Source organism: Leopardus geoffroyi, chromosome B1 (assembly GCF_018350155.1).
Source record: "Leopardus geoffroyi isolate Oge1 chromosome B1, O.geoffroyi_Oge1_pat1.0, whole genome shotgun sequence".
NCBI lineage: Eukaryota > Metazoa > Chordata > Mammalia > Carnivora > Felidae > Leopardus > Leopardus geoffroyi.
Window position 1 is genome coordinate 187,801,487 of NC_059327.1, and position 23,258 is coordinate 187,824,744.

The 23,258-nt window shown below is 39.7% G+C and overlaps 1 protein-coding gene across 2 annotated transcripts in view; it reads left to right on the forward strand.

The window, feature by feature from the left end:
* ADGRA3 (adhesion G protein-coupled receptor A3) overlaps positions 1–23,258 on the forward strand; it is a 135,604-nt gene that overhangs the window by 96,498 nt on the left and 15,848 nt on the right. The window contains exons 11-15 of one of the 2 annotated variants that reach the window (XM_045474388.1): positions 254–415; positions 3,698–3,901; positions 12,187–12,400; positions 12,612–12,820; positions 23,062–23,186. In XM_045474388.1, the coding sequence (XP_045330344.1) occupies positions 254–415; positions 3,698–3,901; positions 12,187–12,400; positions 12,612–12,820; positions 23,062–23,186 (914 nt within the window). The remainder of the gene's footprint in view (positions 1–253; positions 416–3,697; positions 3,902–12,186; positions 12,401–12,611; positions 12,821–23,061; positions 23,187–23,258) is intronic. The other variant, XM_045474390.1, reaches the window with a different exon arrangement.

Sequence of the window (23,258 nt, forward strand, 5' to 3'; positions counted from 1 at the left end):
ATGAGCTGAAGTCGGATGCTTTAACTGACTGAGCCACTCAGGCGCCCCTGAGCTAAATGTTACCTGCCGGTCATAACTGAATGTGCTATTCATATCTGAAAATGTTTCAGTCAGAAAAAATAAGTGCCTGTTGGGTTTTCAGGTGAACATTTAGACGGAAGGCCAATCTTGGTGTCTCATTGTGATTTTGATTATGTAAAACAGCCTGTATTGGTTTTAAAGGTCTTCCTCTTCTCTCCTGCACACCTGCTAGCTAGGTGATGTGATGGTTGACATTGCAAGCAACATCATGTTGGCTGACGAGCGTGTTCTGTGGCTGGCACAGAGGGAAGCTAAGGCCTGCAGTCGAATTGTTCAGTGTCTACAGCGCATTGCTACGTACCGATTAGCAAACGGAGCTCATGTTTATTCAACAGTAAGTGTAACATTGTCCTAGAATTCTAAAAAAAGAAATTCACTGAAAGCAACTTGAACTTATAAAAGATAGTTTTGGTTTTTTTCCTCATGATGTGGGTATTTTCTGTTCCTGCTGATTATTACAGAATTTCCAGTTCTCTAACATTTTAAAAGCTCATTTCACTTTTGAGTAATCTGTTTTCTTGGTAATTAGAAAATACTTTCTTAATTTGCAGTTTGAATGGTTATCGCCATTTAATTTGAAAGACAAATAAGCACACTGTAGGATTACTGTAACTGTCACGTGCACCTCCCAGCTGATACTCTGTTCTGGGCCCTGAAGGATGTTCTGAGAAAGTGTCTGATTGTTTGCCCAGGTTCCAATTTCAAAAGAGAACTGGGGAGCGCCTGGGTGGCTCAGTCGGTTAAACGTCTCACTTCAGTTCAGGTCATGATCTCACTGTTTGTGAGTTCAAGCCCCATGTCGGGCTCTGGGCTGACAGCTCAGAGCCTGGAATCTGCTTTGGATTCTGTCTCTCTCTCTCTGTGCCCCTCCCCTGCTCACACTCTGTCTGTCTGTCTCTCTCTCTCAAAAAATAAATGAACACTACTAAAAAAAAAAAAAAAAAAAAAAAATTGAAACAGAAAAAGAGAGAGAACAACGAGGCCCTCTAACCTTTGTGCACTGTTGACATTTCCAGTAAGTCTCACTCTTGGAATAATGAGTATTTATATTTAATAATCACTCATCATATTAAATTTTATTTGTGCTAAATTGAGCAGCTCTAAATTTCTTGGTGTACTGCTGACTTTTTCTACAAATGTGGTAAATATGATAAATACTCTGTCATTCCCTTACTACTCATACTCTGATCTCTGGTCCACGGTTCTCATTTCCTAATTATTTTAAGTAGGTTCGTAGAATACTCTCTACTTCCTCCTAGGATTTTATACAATTCAGGGTTACTGTTTTTCCAGAGGTTGATGGGATCTTTTTGATGATACCGTGTTTTATTGTTCCTTTTGCTCAATTAAGTTTAGGATTACTTTCTTGAATAGTAAATAAAATGGTGGGCCTACCATGGCTACTGACCTGACAACATACTTCAGGGTAATTTCTCTCTCAGACACATGACCTTACTGGAAACTGGCTCGCCATATTTAAAAAAAAATTTTTTTTTTTAATATTTATTTATTTTTGAGAGAGACAGAGACAGAATGCAAGTGGGTTAGGGGCAGAAAGAGAGGAAGACACAGAATCCCAAGCAGGCTCCAGGCTCCAAGCTGTCAGCACAGAGCTTGACGTGGGGCTCTAACTCACAGGCCATGAGATCATGACCTGAGCTGAAGTCAGATGCTCAACCGACTGAGCCACCCAGGTGCCCCACACCATTTTCGATGACCACATTTGGTCTTCCCTGGTCATTTAGATCTATTTTAAATTCCTTGCCTGAGCCTTACTAAGCTCAAAGAACTTCTTCCTTTCTCTAAACTTCATTGGTTCTTTGGAGAACTCAAGGATATAATAAAGGTGCATAGTGCATTTGCCCTCCTTTTATTTTATTTTATTTTATTTTATTTTATTTTATTTTTTAGTTTTACATTAATGCTTCTTATTTATTTTTGAGAGAGAGATACAGAGCACAAGTGGGGGAAGGGCAGAGAGAGAGAGGGAGACACAGAATTCGAAGCAGGCTCCAGGCTCTGAGCTGTCAGCATAGAGCTGACGTGGGGCTTGAACTCATGAACCGTGAGATCATGACCTGAGCTGAAGTTGGACGCTCAACCACCTGAGCACCCCCCCAGGCGGCCTGTCCTCCATTTCAAAGGGTAGGAAAGTTTCCCGGAAATTGTGCCTCTACTTATCAAAGATACAGCTTACAGGGCACCTCAAAATGGCTGTTTTCTTCCTTTCAACTGAGGTTTCACATATTTGTCTTAATTATTTGTGTCTTTGGTCAATAAAAAAATGGAACATACTTTGTTAACAAACACAGTTGGGGGCACCTGGGTGGCTCAGTTGATTAAACATCCAACTTTTGATCTAAGCTCAGGTCATGATGTCACGGTTTGTGGGTTCAAGCCCCACGTTGGGCTCTACGCTGACATTGCGGAGCCTGCTTGGGATTTTAAGCCTCACTCTGCCCCTCCCCTGCTCTCTGTCTCAAAAATAAATAAGCTTAAAAAAATGCAATGGAATTTAGTAAGAGTTTTCACAATGTGACATCTGGGTTGCAAAAGCTAATGCAAAAATTTGTTAGTCTTGAATATTTCAGGGAGCACCAATTCTTTTCTTCCATACATATGGTGCTTGGCAAATTCTACTTTGCCTTTTATATTTTTTAATTTGTATCTTATCTTCCTGATAGATTTTACACACCTTGCACATAAATTTTACACTTAAAAAAAATTGCAAAAGAGGACTTTGTCCATACATAGGACTTAAAATGGGACCTTGCCTTTTTTTTTTTAAGTTTCTTTTTAAGTAATCTCTGCACTCAACTTGGGGTTCAGACTCATGATCTCAAGATCAAGAGTCACATGCTCTACCGGCGGAGCCAGCCAGGCGCCTTAGAACAAGGCAGCTTTTGGAAGTGTATTTCCCAAACCCCAGCACTCCTCTTGTGTTACTAAGCGAGTCCACTGATTTCTCTAGCTGATTTTTTTATAAGACACACTTTTCTTTAAAGTTTATTTATTTATTATTTTATTTTATTTTTTAAACATTTTTTTTTTAATGTTTATTTTTGAGAGAGACAGAGTGTGAGCAGGGGCGGGACAGAGAGAGAGGGAGACACAGAATCTGAAGCAGGCTCCAGGCTCCGAGCTGTCAGCACAGAGCCTGACATGGGGCTCGAGCCCACAAATCACAAGATCATGACCTGAGCTGAAGTCAGACACTTAACCAACTGAGCCACCCAGGTGTCCCTATTTTATTTATTATTTTAATTCTTTTTTTTTTTAAGTTTATTTATTTTGAGACAGTGAGCACGAGCAGGGGAGGGGCAGAGAAAGAGGAAGAGGGAGAATCCCAAGCAGGCTTCCACACTGTCAGTGTAGAGCCCTCTGTGGGGCTCCATCCCACGAAGCATGTTCCTCAGTTGGTATTTTTCTAGATTAGGATATCCTTTTGTTTCCAGCATCTTTTTTTATGTGCCAGTTACCTACACAGTGTCTTTGTTATGTAAGAACTTGAGCTTTTGCCTCTAGCTTATGTACAGTGTTTTGTGTTTGGAGACTCTTTGAAAGTGCTTTTCCCTCATGCTGTAAATCTTTCATAACTCCTCTTTGACTTTTGAAGTATTCACCCAATATTGCTCTGGAAGCTTATGTCATCAAGGCTGCTGGCTTCACTGGGATGACGTGTACCGTGTTCCAGAAGGTAGCAGCCTCTGACCGGACAGGCCTCTCTGAGTATGGGAGGCGGGATCCAGATGGAAACCTGGATAAGCAACTGAGCTTTAAGTGCAATGTTTCAAATACGTTTTCAAGTCTGGCCCTAAAGGTATGTTACATTCTATAAGCATTTAAGACTCTTTATTGTTAGGTTAGAATACTCAAAATGGTTTGCTTTGAAGAATCACCTAATTAGAAGTTATTTGGGGGGTTGGGTAGGTATTGGTATTGTTTTTTGCTGTTGTTTTGAAAGAAATTCAGACCAGGAAGGGACATGTAATGCCTCTCATGGGCCTAGACACTTTTGCCCTTTGGACCCCGTCTCCATACAAAAATATCAAAATTATATTTTATGACTGCACTGGTAAAAAGATGAATATATTAATACATATTAGAACATTTTCTTTGACCTGAAAGTTCATTTTTATGCTCCTGATTTTAAAGACATGAGAACATTTCGTAGACCTCCTGAAAGTATTGTGTGTCCTTGGCTCTGTGCCTCTTGGACCTAATGGAAAAGCCAGCCTTGAGATTGGGCATTTAATCAGGCAAGCTGTATATCAAGAGTTTTGGCAAAGAAGTGCAAACATGTGATCTGTCTTCAGAAAATGTGTGTTTTATTGCAGCAAGCAAAATGAAAAGCATTTTTATTGAGTTTTAAAATTTGGGGTTTAGATGTGTTTCATTAAGACTACATTGAAGCAAATAGTGGAGGTCCAAGTCTAACACCCTAATGAAACCACATTTTTTTCATTTAGCTTTGCGTGGCCACGTGTAGCTGTGTTGTCTGTGGATTTTAATGACACAGGACTTTGTTTCTGGCTTGTCCCTGAATTATATCACAAACAATATTCCATTCACTTTAATGGCTGCATAGTAATTGATCAAATAGGTGTTAGGTGTCCTGGTACATTGTGGGCATTCAGTAAATATTGAATTAATGAATGAACGAATGAATGAATACGGGCACTCAGCAAATATTGAATGAATGAATGAATATGGGCACTCAGTAAATATTGAATGAATGAATGAATATGGGCACTCAGTAAATAATGAATGAATGAGTGAATACGGGCACTCAGCAAATATTGAATGAATGAATGAATATGGGTGCTCAGTAAATATTGAATGAATGAATATGGGCACTCAGTAATGAATGAATGAATATGGGCACTCAGTAAATATTGAATGAAAGAAAGAAGAGAAAACAAAGAAAAGAAGAAAAAAGAAAGAAAATTAATGTATTTTGTTACACCTTGCTATTGGTGACCTCCATAAGGAGAGCCAGCTTGCTGAATTTAGAAGCAGTCCAACTTCCCCCACTTCCCAGGACAATCTCAACCAGGCCAGAATGTCTAATGATAATATATTTACTTGATATAATATACTCAGAGGAAAATTCGCAAGATTTATTTGTTACTCTTGGTTCTGTGAGGGTACTCAATGCACCCAGCATTGCTTCTGCAGACCTGTTCCTTTCCTTGTTGTGTTTTTCATTGGTAAAACATACCACAGAAGGCAGAGAAACAGCATCGCACACACACCCGAGAGAGAAAGGCATGTGCCTTTGAGGAGCACTTAAAATTGATGAACCCTTCTATCTTAGATGATCAGAGCTGGTAGAAAGGGATTACAAATGATGAAACCCTACATTTCATCAATTTCACAAGCTACCCCTCTGGGTAAGGAGAGTTTCTACCTGCCAAAGTGGAAAGCTTTAAATGAACACACTCAGATTTGTCAATTTCATACTATTCTATCCTTTTAAGATCATCTGTGGCCAGAAACCAAGGACACATTGCACTATTATTCATGCTTCTTTGGTGGACATGATTAAACCGAGTGAAAAGGGAGTCTGTCCTTCGTGACACAAAATTAGTTAAAAATTGTAACGTCAACAGAGCAAAATGCTTTAGACTTTAACAGGAAACTAACTTTACATTTGTAACTTTACACTAGGGCGGTTTTTACTCTTTACGCATGTCTTTTTCTTTTTTTTTTTAAAGCCTTGCATATACGAACTAGATACCATGTATATACCTTTGAATGGGAGAATATGCTAACATACAAAGTTAAACCTATAACAAGGAGGTTTTCCGTTAGCAATAGGAGCTTCTTGAATTGCTTTTTATGTATTTCTTCAATCGCTGTCCTTCTGTCTTTACTACCATCACAGCCTGGTTTGGACTTCTAGATTACCCAAACCGTTGTGGCTTCCTCTTTAGTCTTTGGGTCAACAGGCTCTTCCTTAAAAATCCATTCTCCTTATATAGATTGTCTCCCTAGGGCTGGCATTCAGCCAGCATGTAGCAATTCAACCATGACAGTAAAGTACTGAAATACTTTCCTACCCTCTACAGAGAGCTGTCGTGCCGGTTCCCTGAGCGGCTCCTCAGCCCTGCTGGGCCTTCTGGGAACACCTCCTAGTCTGTCCACCCTTTAGTAACAAGTTCCAGGGCTGCAGAGCAGAGGGTCTCCAGGAGTTCCTGTTTGCAGAGGCTGTTCAAGTTGTCCGTGTCCGTGTCATTTCACGCGGTTAATGTTGTTACTAGCATTATCCCTGGATCTACCCAACATGGAAATTGACCTCGCGTATCCTCTGATAAATACTCTTCATGTCTCTCTGGAGGCTGGCTGCCAGGGAGCTTCGCCCTCTGGCATTTATCTGCCCTCCTGTGCCATCTTTCTTCCTGCCTCCTTTCTTCTGTCCACTAACAACCAACCCCCCCATGGTTCCTCTCCCAGCCTATTAGGCCAGTCTCATGCTAATTCTTCTGCTAGGATTCCTGGCTCCTCCCCTTCCCCTTCTCAGCAATTTGGTTGTGCATGCAGAAATATGGCCTTCAAGAAATCTTCCTAATACTGTCCTGTCTGTCCTCTCCCACCCTTATCTCCTTTATTTCTCCTCCATACTTTGTCGCACTCTGCGCATCTCTTTGTCATTGCATGTTACACACAGGGGCCAAATGGTTTTCTCACCTCCTACATGGGAGGCTGAAGCTTGCTTGAGGGCAGAGTGCTTGAGTCACCAGTGAGCACCAATGCGGGCCGGCCAGGTGGAGACTGAATTAGCTGTCCTTGGACTCTTACAGCAACACATCTGTTCTTTTTTCTTAACCAAATGCTTCCTTCTCCTGTTGGTGCCATAACAGATTATATTAACTCACCCAACAGTATCTGTTTTTCGATAATCTGCTAAGAGCTTTTAGAAATTGCTGGTGTTTTGAATTCAGTTGTAATGTAGTCTGGAAGAATTGGTTCTTTAAACTTTCCTTGACTGGAATTTAGAAATCAGTTTTTCTTGCACATCCCATATTTCCCTCGTCTGAGACCCCAACTGAAGTTCTCTAACTTTCCACACCAGTGGTGTATGTCTTCGGGCCCCCTGCCCTCCTTTCTGCCCCCTTTCCCACCCCACCCTCTTTCCCACTTCTGCCTGGTGAAAGCCTTGCTACTCTGTTTCTAAGACTCCATGCAAATTGTACCTTCCTTCTCTTCCTGAGAATTCATCACCGCCTGTTTGTTCCATAGTGCTTCCTCTGTTCTCCAGAATAATTCAAAGCTGATACTATGGTGAGCTGAGTTAGACTGAGAAGCCATGGGATATGGTGACAAAGAATTTGGTCTCTGCAGCCAGACGTTGTCTTTCTGCTCCCTAACTTAACAGCTGTGCAAACTTGAGCAAGCACCTTCACCTCTCTGAATGTCAGTTCCTCATTTGTTACATAGGCGTCAGGAAACAGTAGCTAAGTCAAAGGGTTACTTGGAGGATTAAAGGAGGCAAATATGTAGACATTTACAGTAGTGTCCAGCACAGAGTAAGCCCTTAATAAATGTTAGTTCTTATTATTGTTTTATTGTTGTTATCTCTCCCCTGTTCGATTATCAATATTTGAGTTAGTGTCCGTGGCTTATCCATTGTTTATCTCCAGACCCTGCACAGTGCCCAATACAGAGTAACAAAATACCCAATAAATACTGTTGAATAAAATTTAACAGCCAAAGCTTAATTAGCAAGGAAAGTCAGTTAATAAAAACTTCATTCTGAAGTCAAACATAATTCCTGTTAATCTTTAGCAGTGAGATAATCAAAAAGTGGTATGCAGTTAATAACTAATTATTCACAAAAAAATTGGAGTGTATCATATCTATCTTTATAATCAAGGGAGTAGATAGTTAAGACAGTATGAATCAATTAGTATTTTCTTGTTGTTTTTTTTTTTTTTTTTAATTTTTTTTTTTTCAACGTTTATTTATTTTTGGGACAGAGAGAGACAGAGCATGAACGGGGGAGGGGCAGAGAGAGAGGGAGACACAGAATCGGAAACAGGCTCCAGGCTCTGAGCCATCAGCCCAGAGCCCGACGCGGGGCTCGAACTCACGGACCGCGAGATCGTGACCTGGCTGAAGTCGGACGCTTAACCGACTGCGCCACCCAGGCGCCCCAGTATTTTCTTGTTTTAAGGCAGGTGGTGCCTCTCTGACTTATTCAAATTTGTGTTAGAATTCCGCAGAATTGAACAAAGTTAGGATTTCAGAAAATTTTAACTTGCTAATTACACAGTGGCAGACGTTCAGGTTGTTTCATAAGGAAAGATGTTAAGATCCAATGGAAGTATTGGAGTTGACATCCTTTATGATACTTAACGTTCTTCTTGACTTAATATCTTGTAAATAGGGAAATATATATGAATTTTGCCAATACAATAGTAAGAGCTCTGTGATAACATTAATTTTATGTGTGTTCATATTTGGTTGATTTTTAGTATTGAAATTAATACTAAAAGTGAATTGTAGAAGTCAAAATATGATGAGGTTCTAGATTATTGCTGGGAAGTCAGTTACTTGAAGACATTTTCTGTTTCTCCAGACTCCAGATAACCATTCACCACACTGCGGTAGTAAGAGTAATAAAAATACCACCCACAGTGATGTGGCCTCTTATGCTTGTCATGGTCATGATCCCATGCGGTCCTTACAACCGTTTGTTAGAAAGATCATTAGCTGCCTGTGACAGATGAGACCCAGAGAGTATAAACAAAATTGTGCAGTGTTAAGTGGCCACTAAGTGGTGAGGCTGGGACCCGTATCCTGGTTTCTTATTTCAGATCCTATGTTCTTTTCCCCAGGGTTGGCATATGATCTGCAGTAATAAAAATTAGACGCCAAAAACATATACGGTATTTCCCAAAGGGTTTTAAGAGAGGTTTTTCTAATTTATTAGCTCTAATTGGCCATGTGTATATCTTTCTATTGCTGCAATCCATACATTTAAAAATGAACAGAGGGTTAAATGGAATGACAGTCAGCGGCAAAAGGTAAAAATCATGGTAACTGTAACAAATGAGTGTTTCTCAGTGATTGTTTTCATTAGATTTACAGCTTTGCCATAATAAATGATCACTTCTTTTAAGGAATTAAATATACAAATATTATATTCTTCCTATAAAAATCCAGACATTCTGATACAGCTTTTCGGGCACCCCTAACCGACCCCTCTCCATCCCAGGTCACCTGTAATAATATTTAACAATATTCCTTATTGGACTTTAAAGGATATTTCAGAAGCTACAGTATATACAGCCTTGAATATGTAGCTTTCATCTGTCAACAATCTGTTCTTACTCCTCTGAGTTTTTATTATTTGTTGTTGTTTGGATGGTTTTACAAGTTTAAACTTGGATAGAAAACATTTTCTCACTGCTAGAAATTACAGATGTCATTTCCTTTTTTTCAGCTCTTTCAGAAAATGTCAGTATGTCTTCTTTTTAAAATTAATTTGATATACCATAAGTAATGCTTACCCAGAGACCTGTGCTTTTTGAGTCATTTTGTGTTCACAACAAAACTATATTATTGAATTTTATAGTTCTCAAGTTTTAATAAATGCCCAGTATGTAACGCTTTATCAGGGATTTGACCTTTTAACTAATTGATCTGTTGATGTATTTCCCTTTTTTTCTGCACACCTATTTAAGATAAAGTTACATACATAGTAGAAATTTACTAGATTAGCGAGTGAATTTATAAGAAACTTTGTTTCTCTATCAGGTTATATTTTTAAGTGAGAACAGTAGAAACCTTTTTGTGTATTTTTCTTAGGCAAAATATTTCTTTTTTTTTTTAATGTTCATTTTTGAGAGAGAGAGAGAGAGGACAGAGCATGAGCAGGGGAGGAACAGAGAGAGGGAGACACAGAATCTGAAACAGGCTCCAGGCTGTCAGCATAGAGCCCGACGCGGGGCTTGAACTAATGAACTGTGAGATCATGACCTGAGACTAAGTCGGCCGCTTAACTGACGGTGCCACCCGGGTGCCCCTCTTAGGCAGAGTATTTCTACCAAATATCTTCTTGGCATCTTCAATTCAAAAGAAATATTCAAACTTCCAGTATTCAAACTTTTCAAAATACTTTATTCAACAGACATTTGTGTGTGTCCAGTGTGCTCCAAGATTGTTCTAAGCACAGCAGTTAAAAACTAATTTTAATCACTTGCTTATTTAAATAGATCCTTTTTTAAAAATATAATCATGCCACGCAGACTTTCGTTAGTTTTACAAACGATGGGTTACTTTTACCAATACAAGTGCCAGGAACTATTATTAGTGTAGAGGGTCCAGAAACATAAGGGAGATTATCTGTACTCAAAAATCCTGCTACTCTGGTTAAAGGGGCAGACAGTGAGTTACACTGTGAAAAGTGCACATATTAGCAATGAGATGTGTGTGCAGAATCCCGCATGAGGCCACAAGAGGGAGCAGCTAACTGGAAAAGCAGTGTGATAGGGAGTCATGTAATTAATCATCCAAAAAAGCCCCGTTTTAAGGATGTCTTTCTCCTGGCTGTCAACCGCTCTTAACCCTGACCCATCTTTGTTCTTGCTAGAAATCAGATTTGCCCAGTTCAAGAGTTGGCCAGACAAAAGAATGGTAGAGCATTTCAGCAAGGGGTCCTGGCACGTACAACACACACAGTGGCATAAAACACATATGAAATCTTGAAGATCGAAAAATTCAAGGTGGAGATATAGGGGATTTTAGAAGATGAATTTGAGATGTAGATTTTAGCCAAATTATATGATGTACTTACAATTGGGGGCAGTGTTCCCTAAACGTTGGAGAGCCAAGGTGTTTTTTAAAATAACAAGGTCAGATGTATATATATATATATATATATATTAATTTTTAATGTTATTTATTTTTGAGAGAGAGAGTGTGAGTGGGGAAGAGACAGAGAGAGAGGGCTCGAACTCGTGAACCATGAGATCATGACCCAAGCCGAGGCCAACATGTAACCAACTGAGCCACCCAGGCTCCCCTGAGATGTATTTCTTTTTTTTTATTTTTTTTTATTTTTTTTAATGTTTATTTATTATTTTTGAGACAGAGAGAGACAGAGCATGAACGGGGGAGGGTCAGAGAGAGGGAGACACAGAATCTGAAACAGGCTCCAGGCTCCGAGCTGTCAGCACAGAGCCCAACGCGGGGCTCGAACTCACGGACCGCGAGATCATGACCTGAACCGAAGTCGGCCTCTCAACCGACTGAGCCACCCAGGCGCCCCCTGAGATGTATTTCTTAAGAGGAAATTCTGTTGATAGCGTGGACATTGGATTGGAGAGAGATTGATGCCAAGAGAAAAACTTTGTGATAAATTCTTAAAATAGGGATTTTTTTCAGGTGGTTAATTATTTGCCTGCCTGGCATATGAATTTATTTTTTATTGAATGCCAAGTAATTTATAATTTAAAAATCCTATAAAACACTCCACGATCAGCCAGCATGACTAGCTCTTCTATTTGTTACTGTGTTTTTTCCAACAGGATGTGTTTCTTAGTCTCAGGGATACTTCTGCTAAAATGAGAGTTTGTTTGAATCTATTTCTATTAAGTGTGTAGAATTTCTTTGTTGTTGTTTGACAGTTCAAATCCGTCATAAATCACCTTTAGAGTTCCGTAAGTCCAAATTAATTAAACTCAGATTTGTGATATGCTGCATTGGTGCTTATATCTGTAATTGATCATTATAAAATTGATGCAAAGAGTGATCACTGAGATCCCTGATCGGTTTGATGCATCGACTTCAGCAGTATGTGTTACCATGGGAAAATTCACTTTGTAGTTGGAAATAATTCCTTATTTACTACTTCAACTCTTTGAACTATAGTTCCCATTTCTCTTTCTTTTATGCTTCTTTTCCTCTGTGCTTTTGTGTGGTGTTCAGATACTTCACTTAACCAATAAGTTGTTTTAACTATTAAATTTCATATGTATATATTTTAAGAAACGGTTCGTATACAAATAGGAAACATTTGTAGCTGTCTAAAATATTCTTCCTGGTTTCTGCGTGCTAATGTGGCAACCTTTCTTTGCTTTTGTTTTTATGTGTATTCAGAATACTATCGTGGAAGCTTCCATTCAGCTTCCTCCTTCCCTTTTCTCACCAAAGCAAAAAAGGGAAGTCAGACCAACTGATGACTCTCTCTACAAGCTTCAACTCCTCGCGTTCCGCAACGGAAAGCTTTTCCCAGCCACTGGGAATTCCACAAATTTGGCTGATGATGGAAAACGGCGTACGGTGGTTACCCCAGTGATCCTCACCAAAATAGGTTTGTTACGTAGGCATATGTTACCCTGGAGTTGCTGGACAATGTGACTTTAATGATATACTGTACCTAAAAGTGCTTAATTCTGTTCCTTCTCATTTTAATGAGTCACTAGTGAAAAAAGACACTGCAGAGTACCCATTAGAGTATAAGTTGACATTTTATTGTTTATGAAGTTTGTTTCAGAAATATTGTTATTTCCCATTTCCTCCAGATGGTGTGAATGTAGATACCCACCACATCCCTGTTAATGTGACACTGCGTCGAATCGCGCACGGAGCAGATGCTGTGGCCGCCCAGTGGGATTTCGATTTGCTGAATGGACAAGGAGGCTGGAAGTCAGATGGGTGCTATATACTCTACTCGGATGAAAATATCACCACCATGCAGTGCAACTCCCTTAGTAACTATGCAGTTTTAATGGTACAGCAGTTGTTAACTTTATGCACATAAACACTAAATTTCCTCATTTTTTTTCCCTATGCGTAGTTAAATGAAGATTTTTTAAAAAGAACTTTTAACATAAATTGTTACCTATAGTTAAGGGGTGATACTTGGTGTAATTCTGAGTTTAAAGGGAAATTAAGTTACTACGAAATGCAGTGTGTGGGATTGAATTTGGTTACAGGGATTTTCAGTAAACTTTATAAGTGAGACAGTTCAACTAAACTTTGACCTTCTGAAAATTTGGAGACATTTGGGTCTATACAGTCTAACCCTTCACCAGGAAAGAGTGACTCATTTGCCCCGAGATACACAGTGGATAGTGAGGGATTTTCCTTTTTTGCCATCTCGCACCTTCTTCCACTACACATCATAATTTTTAGACTCTTCAATTTAGAGCAACAGTGGCAGTTTCTGTTCAGTTACTGTAACTGACGGTATTGACACAGTTAAGGCCTTTTCACCTTTAATGCTAATCAAGCTGCTGCTGTTTTCTGTTACTTACCACTGTTCCTACCTGTCAGCCTTTGGTAGCCAGTTTCTTTAGTCTCAGAGAAACTAAAATGTATGGATGTATATCAATGTGTATATGAATGTGTAGGAACAGGTCTTATTATTAGTGACTTACTTAAGTGAGTCGGATTCCTGAGCTGATAATTATGAAATTAGCCATGCTATATATATATATATACATACACACACACACACATGTATATATATGTATATATATATAATTTTTTTTTTTTTTTTTTTTGGGACAGAGAGAGACAGAGCATGAACGGGGGAGGGGCAGAGAGAGAGGGAGACACAGAATCGGAAACAGGCTCCAGGCTCTGAGCCATCAGCCCAGAGCCTGACGCGGGGCTCGAACTCACGGACCGCGAGATCGTGACCTGGCTGAAGTCAGACGCTTAACCGACTGCGCCACCCAGGCGCCCCTATTTTTTATATTACAGTATATAAATGGAGTAGTACACATGGATTTGGAGAACAGTAGAAGGAATTGCTTACGAATCTGAAAGGCATTTCCAAGAAGTCATACAGGACCAGCCTGGGAGTGAGGAAGCTTATGTTTATGTTCCTGCCCCCAGCTCTGAATCTGTTATCTAGACAATGTTTTATCAAAGCTGAGTGATCTCGAAATGTGATATATCTTAAAAAAATTTTTTTTTTAATGTTTATTTACTTTTGAGACAGAGACAAAGCACGAGCAGGGGAGGGCAGAGAGAGAGAGAGGGAGACACAGAATCTGAAACAGGCTCCAGGCTCTGAGCTGTCAGCACAGAGCCCGACACGGGGCTTGAACTCATGAGCCGTGAGACCATGACCTGAGCTGAAGTCAGATGCTTAACCAACTGAGCCACCCAGGCACGCCGAAACATGATACATCTTAATTTTTGTAAATTCTTCTTTTCTTAACAAATGTGCATTTACCACTAGAAGTGATCTTGAAGCAAGTTTGAAGTAGGATAAATTTTCCTGAACTCCTTTTTAGTTTTTTTCTTTGTACCTCTGCTAAGCATATACTTACCCAGCAGCTGGTCAGACACGTAGAGGAGTGACTATATTGTTCAGCAGGGCGGGCGTAAAGATGGTCTTTCAGTGACCTCCATTAATATGTGGGTTATTTAGCTTGGCTGACGGTGGATAGAGTCTACACTAGTCAGACTCAGCCATATTTCTTTAAGTCATTGATCCTTTTCTTGTGCATGGTTCTTGTTGATAAGTTTAGGCTTCTGACAAATAGAAGATGTTTGATGTCTGTAAGTCTGGTGTCTGTAAGTTCACATTTTATTATTTTGTAGTAACCTTTCACATTAAAGCATGAAGCATTAATTAACGTATGAAGCATTTTCTTTCACTTTGAAAGTGTTGTCATTCAGGTTTTGATTATAAAATAACATGAAACTAGAAAGTACTGGAGGAAAAATACTAGAGATACAGCATTGCCTGAACTTTATATAATAATCAGAAAAAGTTGGGTAAAATAAATGAAACAAAACACACACAAAAGGCATTTTATAAGCTTCACTGTTAATGACATGATACTGCACGTGTGAAACTTTTATTTTTACTTAATACTAGTTTAAAGCATCTATTTTTAACTTCCTTAGTTGTTCTTCTAAACTATTTAAATTGGTATAATCCTTTTCTAGAAAGAATAAGCTATTTTATCTTTCATGCTTTTCATCTTTTAAAAAATGTAATACACAGTTCTTATTTAAAGCTAAAATACAGTATTGAGATATTTTTCTATTTTCACAGAATATCCCTTTCTTTTGCTTTTTAAAAATATAACTGTGCCATCTAGAGGCTGCAAAGTGAAATGTATCTGAAATTATTGACAAAATTATAATGAAGTTAGTATATGGGATTTTTAGAGTTGCTAATTAAACATAAAGGCAGAGCTAATTAAATTATACCTATTCTTAAGTAAATATATGTCTAAGATAAAAGTGGTGTCTTCAAAATAATGGAAGTCAGCATCTTTTTTCCTTATCTGACACTATTTTGAATAATAGATAAAAATCCTATTTTTCTTGAAAACTGTCTTAAAATACATGGCTTTATATAGAAAATCTAAATTCCTAATTCGGCATTAAAAATCTTTTTCCTGATCTGGTTTTAAATAATTTTGTATTTAAAAAAATGAGACAGAAAGAATATATTGGTTTGCAAATCTGGAATAGATACCGTAGTTTGATTTAGTAGACGTCCTGTGGTAACCAGTCGTGTCTATCCTCAGTCTTGATGGGAGAGAAAAAACTTACATAGAAATTGGGTTTGTTGGAATTATATGATCTGAAAAATAGGAATTGAGGCAGGAAGATTCCTAGAAGTTGGGGTGAGTAGGAGACAAAAAGACCTGAATAGCCAGGAGGTGATGAGTAGGGTCAGACAATTTACATAGCACTTAATACTTTAGTCGGTGATAGGCACAAAGATGCGTAATAACCTCAGTGCCTTGATCGCTTTTTGTTACCGTATTCACACAGAAATACACGAAACTAAAGAGTACTCATTTGTTTTTACGTCTTTCTAGTGCAGGTTTCAATCTTTGTTTGTATAAAACTTGCTGGATGAAAGCAAACTACAGCTTTGTCTACTCTATAACTGAACGTGAATGTTAGCACCGTTGGGTTTTTTTTCTTCATAATTCTTAAATAGGTTCTACATTCACACAGATCAAATGTTTTAATTATTTCTGCACATTAACGTAGAGTGAAAACTTGACCTCCACCCCTCTCCCCCATCACAGTCATTCTGCACAAAGTAGGTAACCTGTCACTAATAAAAGTTTCTTTCCTATTGTTGAAGAGATGTTCATGTATGTTGAAACAAAATGAATAGGTAGTCCTCTTTTCTTCCATTTTTACATGAAGGCTGCATGCTGCAAATGTTGTTTCAGGCCATGCTTTTTTTCTATGTATCTAATGATGATGATGATGATGATGATGTCCATGGAACAATTTATCTTATAATAAAGATGTCTTTATGATGATACCTTAGGATGATAAGATTCTGGTGGCTAATTTTCATTAAGTGCTCATGTATTGGGCATTCTTCTGAAGTCTTTACATGCATCAACTTATTTGGTCATCAGAGCTACCTCACAAGGTCTAATACTATTATCATTACCCCCAGTTGACAGATGGAGAACCTGAGGCATAGCGAGGTTAAGCACCGCCCAACTTGATAAAGTTAGTGTCGCAATTGAGATTTGAATTCAGAGTCCAGAAATCTGTGTTCTTAATCACTCTACTAAATCTCCTTTCAGAAATCTTTCTTTATCTTCCTCATTCTTTTTTACTGTTGAATATTATTTATGTCTCTACCATGATTTATTTAGGTATCCCTCTCTTTTGTTTCTAGTAATTGCCATGCACGATATTATTTTGCACATTTAATAGAAAATCTGCAGGATAAATTTTCTAAAGTGGGATTGGTAATCAAAGGGGACCAGTTGTATTCCGTGGAGGTATTGGGCAGAGTGCACAGAGAGATCTGAAGTGTCTGGCTTAATGATATTTTTATGTGTATATGCACATTTGTCTACCATCAAGATCAAGATTTTTGCTCGAGCACTTGTTAGCTCTTCTATGCCTCTTTTTAGTTAATCCCACCATCATCTCAAGAGATATCCCCCCACCCCCTTATGTCTATCACCATAGATCAGTTTTGCCTGCTTTTCAGCTTCTTAAAATGGGAATTTTACAGCATGTACTCATTTATATCTGATGCCTTTCCCATCATTACATCTATGAAATGCATCTTTGTTTTTACATATGGCAGCAGCGTATTCTTTTTCATGCTACATAGTTCTTTGGAGGAAAATACCAAAACTTGTATGTTCTACTCTTTATGGGCATTTGAGCTGTTACTAGGTTCAGGCAATCAAAGCAAGCTGCTACGAGTATTCACATACTTGGTTTTTGGCAGACAGAGGCACTCAGGAGTGGGATTACTGCATTGTATGTACCTGTATATTTAGCTTTGGTAGCTAATGCCATACAGTTGACCAGAGTGGTTATTTTGGTTTATAGTCTCACCAGTAATGAGAGTTTTCGTTGCTCCACGTCCTTGCCAGTGGTTGCTAGTGTTAAGTCTTTAATTTTAGCTTTTGGTGGGGGTATTATGATATATCGTTGTGGTTTTAATTTGTCGTTCTCTGTTGACTAGTGATGCTGAGCACCTCTCCATTTTCTTGTTGGGAGTTTGGGTATCCCCTTATTGTGAAGTTCGTGCTCAAATCTTGCCTCTTTGTTTTCATTATCTTTGGCTTTTATTTTTCTCATTCAGTTTTATTGAGATATAATTGACATGCAACACTGTGTAAGGTATACAGCATGACTAGACTTCCATATATTATGAAATGATCACCACAGTAAGCTTAATGAGCATCTGTTATCTCATATAGATACTAAAAAAAGAAAGAAAGGAACGTTTGAAGCTCTACTCTCTTAGCAGCTTCAAATATACTCTTCAGTAGTGTTATAACTGGACGTTTGTACCTTTTAACCGTCTTCAGCTGTCCTCCCTCCTTCCATGCTCTGCCTCCAGTAACCACAAAAATGATCTCTCTCTGTGAGGTTGGTTGGTTTGTATTTTGTTCATTTATATTGCTTTGTTTGTTTTTAAGATTCTACATATAAATCTTGCCTATTTTTAGTTTGGTATCTGTTTTTTTCTTATGATTTATAGGAATTGCTGATATGAATTGTGAATAGGAGCTCTTTGTTGGATTTATGTGTTTAAAATGTGTTTTCCCAGGGGCTCCTGGGTGGCTCAGTCGGTTGAGCGTCCAACTCTTCATTTCGGCTCTGGTCATGACCTCATGGTTTGTGATATCGACCCCCGAGTCAGGCTCTGTGCTGTTAGCTTGGGATTCTCTCTCTCTCTCTCTCCCTCTCTTTCTGCTCCTCCCCTCTTCGTGCATGTGCTCTTTCTCTCAAAATAAATAAATAAAATTAAAAAAAAAAAATATTTTCTCCCAGGGCATGCATGCCTTAATGAGTTTGGGCTGTTGTAACAGAGTACTGTTTATATAAACAACAGATTTCTCACAGTTCTGGAGGCGAGAAGGCCAAGATCAGGGTGCAAGCAGATTCAGTGTTTAGTGAGGGACTGCTTGTTGGTTCATAGATGGTGTCTCACATGGTGGAAAGGGCAAGGAAGCTGTCTGTGGTCTCTTTTATAAAGGTGCTAATCTCAGTCATGAGGCCACGATCCTGGATCCTGTCCTAATCACCTCCCAAAGACCCCACCTCCTAATACCATCAAATTGGGAATTAGGATTTCAACATATGGATTTGGGAGGGGTGCAAGCATTCAGTCTTTAAAAGTGACTTTTTCCTTTTTCTTTTAATGTTGTCTTTTTATGTACAGAGTTTCTTAATTTTTCTAAAGTTTTGCTTTTTATAGTTAGTGCTTTTTATTTCCTCTTTTAAAAAACTTCCTATCTCAAGATTATGAAGATACTCTTTGTTTTCTTTAAGAAGCTTTAATGTTTTTTATATTTTACATATAGGTCCATGATTTCGACTGAAATTGACCTTTGTATATGGTGTGAGGTAGGGGGAGCAAAATCGTAACATTCCTTTTTGTTCCATAGGGGAAAAATTAAAAGCAGCATAGAAGTCATATCCTTTATTAATTTTTTATTTTTTATTTTAGAGCTACTTTTAAATTTTATTTTTGGTGAGCTTTTTAATACTTCTTTGTAGTCTGAAAAACGGGATACCCTGTGGTATTTTCTTTGAACTTGATTCCATTGTTCAGATCATGGTGAGTTTACATAATTACAGATTGATAGTTAATCTTATACTTTTTTATTTTTTATATGAGGGAGACAGGGAGAACACAAGTGGGGGAGGGGCAGACAGGGAAAGAGAATCCCAAGCAGGCTCCACGCTGCCAGCGCAGAGCCTGATGTGGGGCTGGAACTCACAAAAAGATCATGACTTGAGCCGAAACCAAGAGTCAGACGCTTAATTGTCTGAGCCACCCAGGTGCCCCTATAATTACTCTTATTATTAATATAATGACAATGGATTATTTAAAACTGCCACTGATTTTATATTTAGTAAGTCTTGGGCTAGAAGTAACATGCAAATGTATGAATCTATTTTTATCAAGTTAACAAAGATTTTCAAAAACTCTTCTTCTTCCCTTTATTTTGGTCCTTAATCATCATCTTTGTGTGGGGTTTTTTTGTTGTTTTTTTTTTGTTTTGTTTTTTTGGAACACCTTCAGGTGTTTGGATACCTTCTGCCTGCTCTGGCAAAGTTAGCTTCTATGAAAAACTATACTTTTCACTTCCTTTCTCCATTATTTTCTTAAAATTTGTACTGTAAAGAGTGAACAGTATCACTCTGATGATCTGTTATGTACACTTGCAAATGTGAGTTTTTCTCTCCTCGCAGTACCTCCTGGTGGTCATATTTGGGCGGTGTATTAGTGATCTTTGTGCTATTGTATCACAAAGCTTATGTATATAACTGAAAATAATTTTAATTCAGATTTGTATTTTGTTGCTTTAGATATTTAACTTCTATACTATCCTAATCTCCTCAGTTGTCTCAGTAGTCTTATATTCTTGTATTTTAATGCCATCAAGATAGGAGGATTTCTTACCTTATTTTGTTTCCTTTATACCTGACCTCTGTAAATCATGGTGGCCCAGAGCAGTCAGCTGCTTTTTTTAAATGGTTATATACTAAGTGGTTCATAAGTACCTGCAGAATAGCCTCAATTTCTCCCTTGGCCCTCAAAGCCTAAAGTTAACTGTTTACTGCCTGGCACTTTACCCCTTTCCTTGGTCAGTGTCTCAGCAGGAGTTCTTTTCCATTTGGGCAGGTCAGTTCGTTGTGACCATCAAAAATGCCCCAGTAGGGCACCTCTGGGTGGTTCAGTTGGTTAAGTTGTAAGATCAGATCCCAATCTCACAGTTTGTGAGTTCGAGCCCTGTGTCGGGCTCGGTACTGATGTGCGGAGCCTGCTTGGGATTCTCTTTTTCCCTTTCTTTCTGGTCACATCCCCAACTCCGGCTCTCTGTCTCTCAAGATGCGTAAATATGCCCCAGTAGAAGCAGTGCCCTGTGAAACCAGTGACGGTAGCACCTGTGCCTTTCTCTAGCTATAACTTGGAATTAAAAGAGTCTTTGCCCTTTATTTCAGCCTCTAGTTTCTTTCATCTACTGTGTTTTATTTACTTGGCTTTTGAAAATACTAATTGCTTTTATTTTTAAAATTTTATTTAAAATATTGTTTATTTGAGGAGAGAGAGGGTGGGAGAGGGGCAGAGAGAGAGAGAGACTCCCAACCAGGCTCTATGCTGTCAGCACAGAGCCCGACGCAGGTCTTGATCTCACAAACCGTGAGATTGTGACCTGAGCCAAAATCAAGAGTCAGACGCTTAGCCGAGCAAGCCACCCAGGCTTTTAAATGTAATTACTATACACAGTATATTTTGAGAACTGAATTGGAAGTTTGAAGTTTCATTAGCTATTTAAAAAAAAAAAAAAAAAAATTTTTTTTTTTATGTTTTTATTTATTTTTGAGACAGAGAGAGACAAAGCATGAGCAGGGGAGGGGCAGAGAGAGAGGGAGACACAGAATCTGAAGCAGGCTCCAGGCTCCGAGCTGTCAGCACAGAGCCTGATGCGGGGCTCGAACTCACGGACCGTGAGATCATGACCTGAGCCGAAGTCGGATGCCCAACCGACTGAGCCACCCAGGCTCCCCAAAGTTTCATTAGCTATTATGCAGCCACCTGTGTTGTTACTCTCAACAAGGCCCATGGATGGCACGTTTGCATGCCCCCCACCGGCTCCTACCCTGACCTTGCCAGGTGATTGGTGGTGTCTTCACTGTATTGTGGGGTAACTCGTCCGGAATCACGTAGCCAGCACGTAAGTGGGGACGTGTTACTGAACGTTTCCTAGAGGAACGTACAATGAGTGGTGCACGGAAGGAGTCTGAAAACCAAACCCTGGCTACTGAAAGCTTATCTTCAGTTATTCATCGTGCACTGGAATAGTAGTTTCCTGTAGAAATGAAGAAGAAACGTGTGTGCTTTTACCAGCATCTTAACTGGCTCTCGTTGCCCCAGTGTGTTTTTGAGTTTTCCCATTGATATTCTGGACTTGTGGCAAAGTGTGAACACACTGAGGCCCTGTGCTCTTGACTAATCTTGTGGGCATCTCACAAGGGCTGGTTGCTCAGACTTTGTGGCCATAGGCCTTTTCTCTTGTATTTTCTCTTTTTGGTACTTAGTTTACAGCCTGTCAGCGCTCGAGGGCTGGGACTGTGTTCCGCGGTTCGCTGAATACCCGGGGTTTGGCACAGCTCCTGGCCGTGGCGGGTACCCAATTAACGTTTGTCAAATAAATAGATGAATTGCAGGTTTGAGACTCATCACAGCGTAGTGGAACACTCAGACTGGAATTCAATTTCCCTTGTTGCATCTCCAGTTTCCTATTAACCATGATTTTTGTCAGGCTCCGTGAGCCTCTGTTCATCATTTGTTACGGTGAGGGGCTTGTTAAGGTGTTCTGAGAAGATCTCTTTAGATCCATAATTGTATTGTGTCGGCTTCCCATTCTCCTGTGGGAAAATTTGCCCCCTTTTCCATCTAGCTTTTCTGGATGTGTCCGGCACCTTCGGATTAAAGATGTGTTTCCTGTGAACTACTTCCTGCATCCAGCTGTCATTTTGTAGCCTCCAGAGTCTTTCTAGAAGGATCATGTGCTGACGGGATCTGGCGACTCTACAGCTTGGGCTTCTACAACCCTTATTGTCTGGCATGGTGGCTGTGGCCGGCACGGAAGCCGCGTTCCCAGCCCGTTTTGGTCCCTTACGAGGAAGAAGCCTTATGTGTCTACTGTTTTCATTGTAGTGGGGGCACTGTCTGCATCGTGTTGGAGAACACAGACTTGGCAGCCACGTTCTCTTGGACCTAATCCTCACGGAACTTAACCTCTCTGCTCCTCAGTTGTTCAAACTATAAAACGGGGCCCGTGATTTGTGTACCTCATAGAGTTAACTTGGTGTGGAGTGCTGGCCTAGTGCCTGGATTATCATAAAAGCCAAATGAGTGATTTGCCGTTATTTTACGGTATTGATTTTTGAGCGCTTCGCTCCCAAAACCGTGTTGCCTTCACCGTCCTCAGACGTTGTTGTGATCTGATCGTGCATCCCTCTCCCCTGTGACTTGCATTTCTTCACGGGCAGGACCCATGTCTGACCCCTGTGTCCCCAGCGCCTTACACGGGGTTTAGTCCACTTGTGTTTGCTGGCCTTGGAGCTAAGCTTGCCTGCACGTGGTTGGGAACGTCTGTCTGGGCTTGGCTGTCTCGGAGGTACTGCTGGGCTGTGCCTTATCACAAGGCTGCTGCTGTCTGTCACCCTTGTAGCAAAGTCAGTATGCAGATTTGCAAAGCCGACGTAGAGCAAGGCACGTGTGTGCGTGTATGTATGTATGCATGTGTGTGTATACACATACACACATACACGAACACACACAGCCTAAGTGCACACACCGTAGTAGTTTACATGGTGGGAGTCAGAAAGGCAGAGTAAGGTGTGAGGAGAATAGCATGAAACATTGGTCCTCGAATAAAATGAAGACGTCATAAAGGTCAGAGTGTTTTAGTCTCTGGAGAACATCTCCGCGTGTCCAGAACAGTGCTCCCAGAATGGTCCTTCCTTTTCTCCCCCCAGGATTTGACGGGATCTGAACTCTACACCCAGGCAGCCAGTCTTCTGCACCCCGTGGTTTATACCACCGCTGTCATCCTTCTCTTGAGCCTCTTGGCGGTCATCGTCAGTTACATATACCATCGCAGGTAAGAAGGGGAACTTGGTGAATGGAGGACTGTGACTTGGAGGGTGTTTTTCACCTTGAATGAGGATAAAGC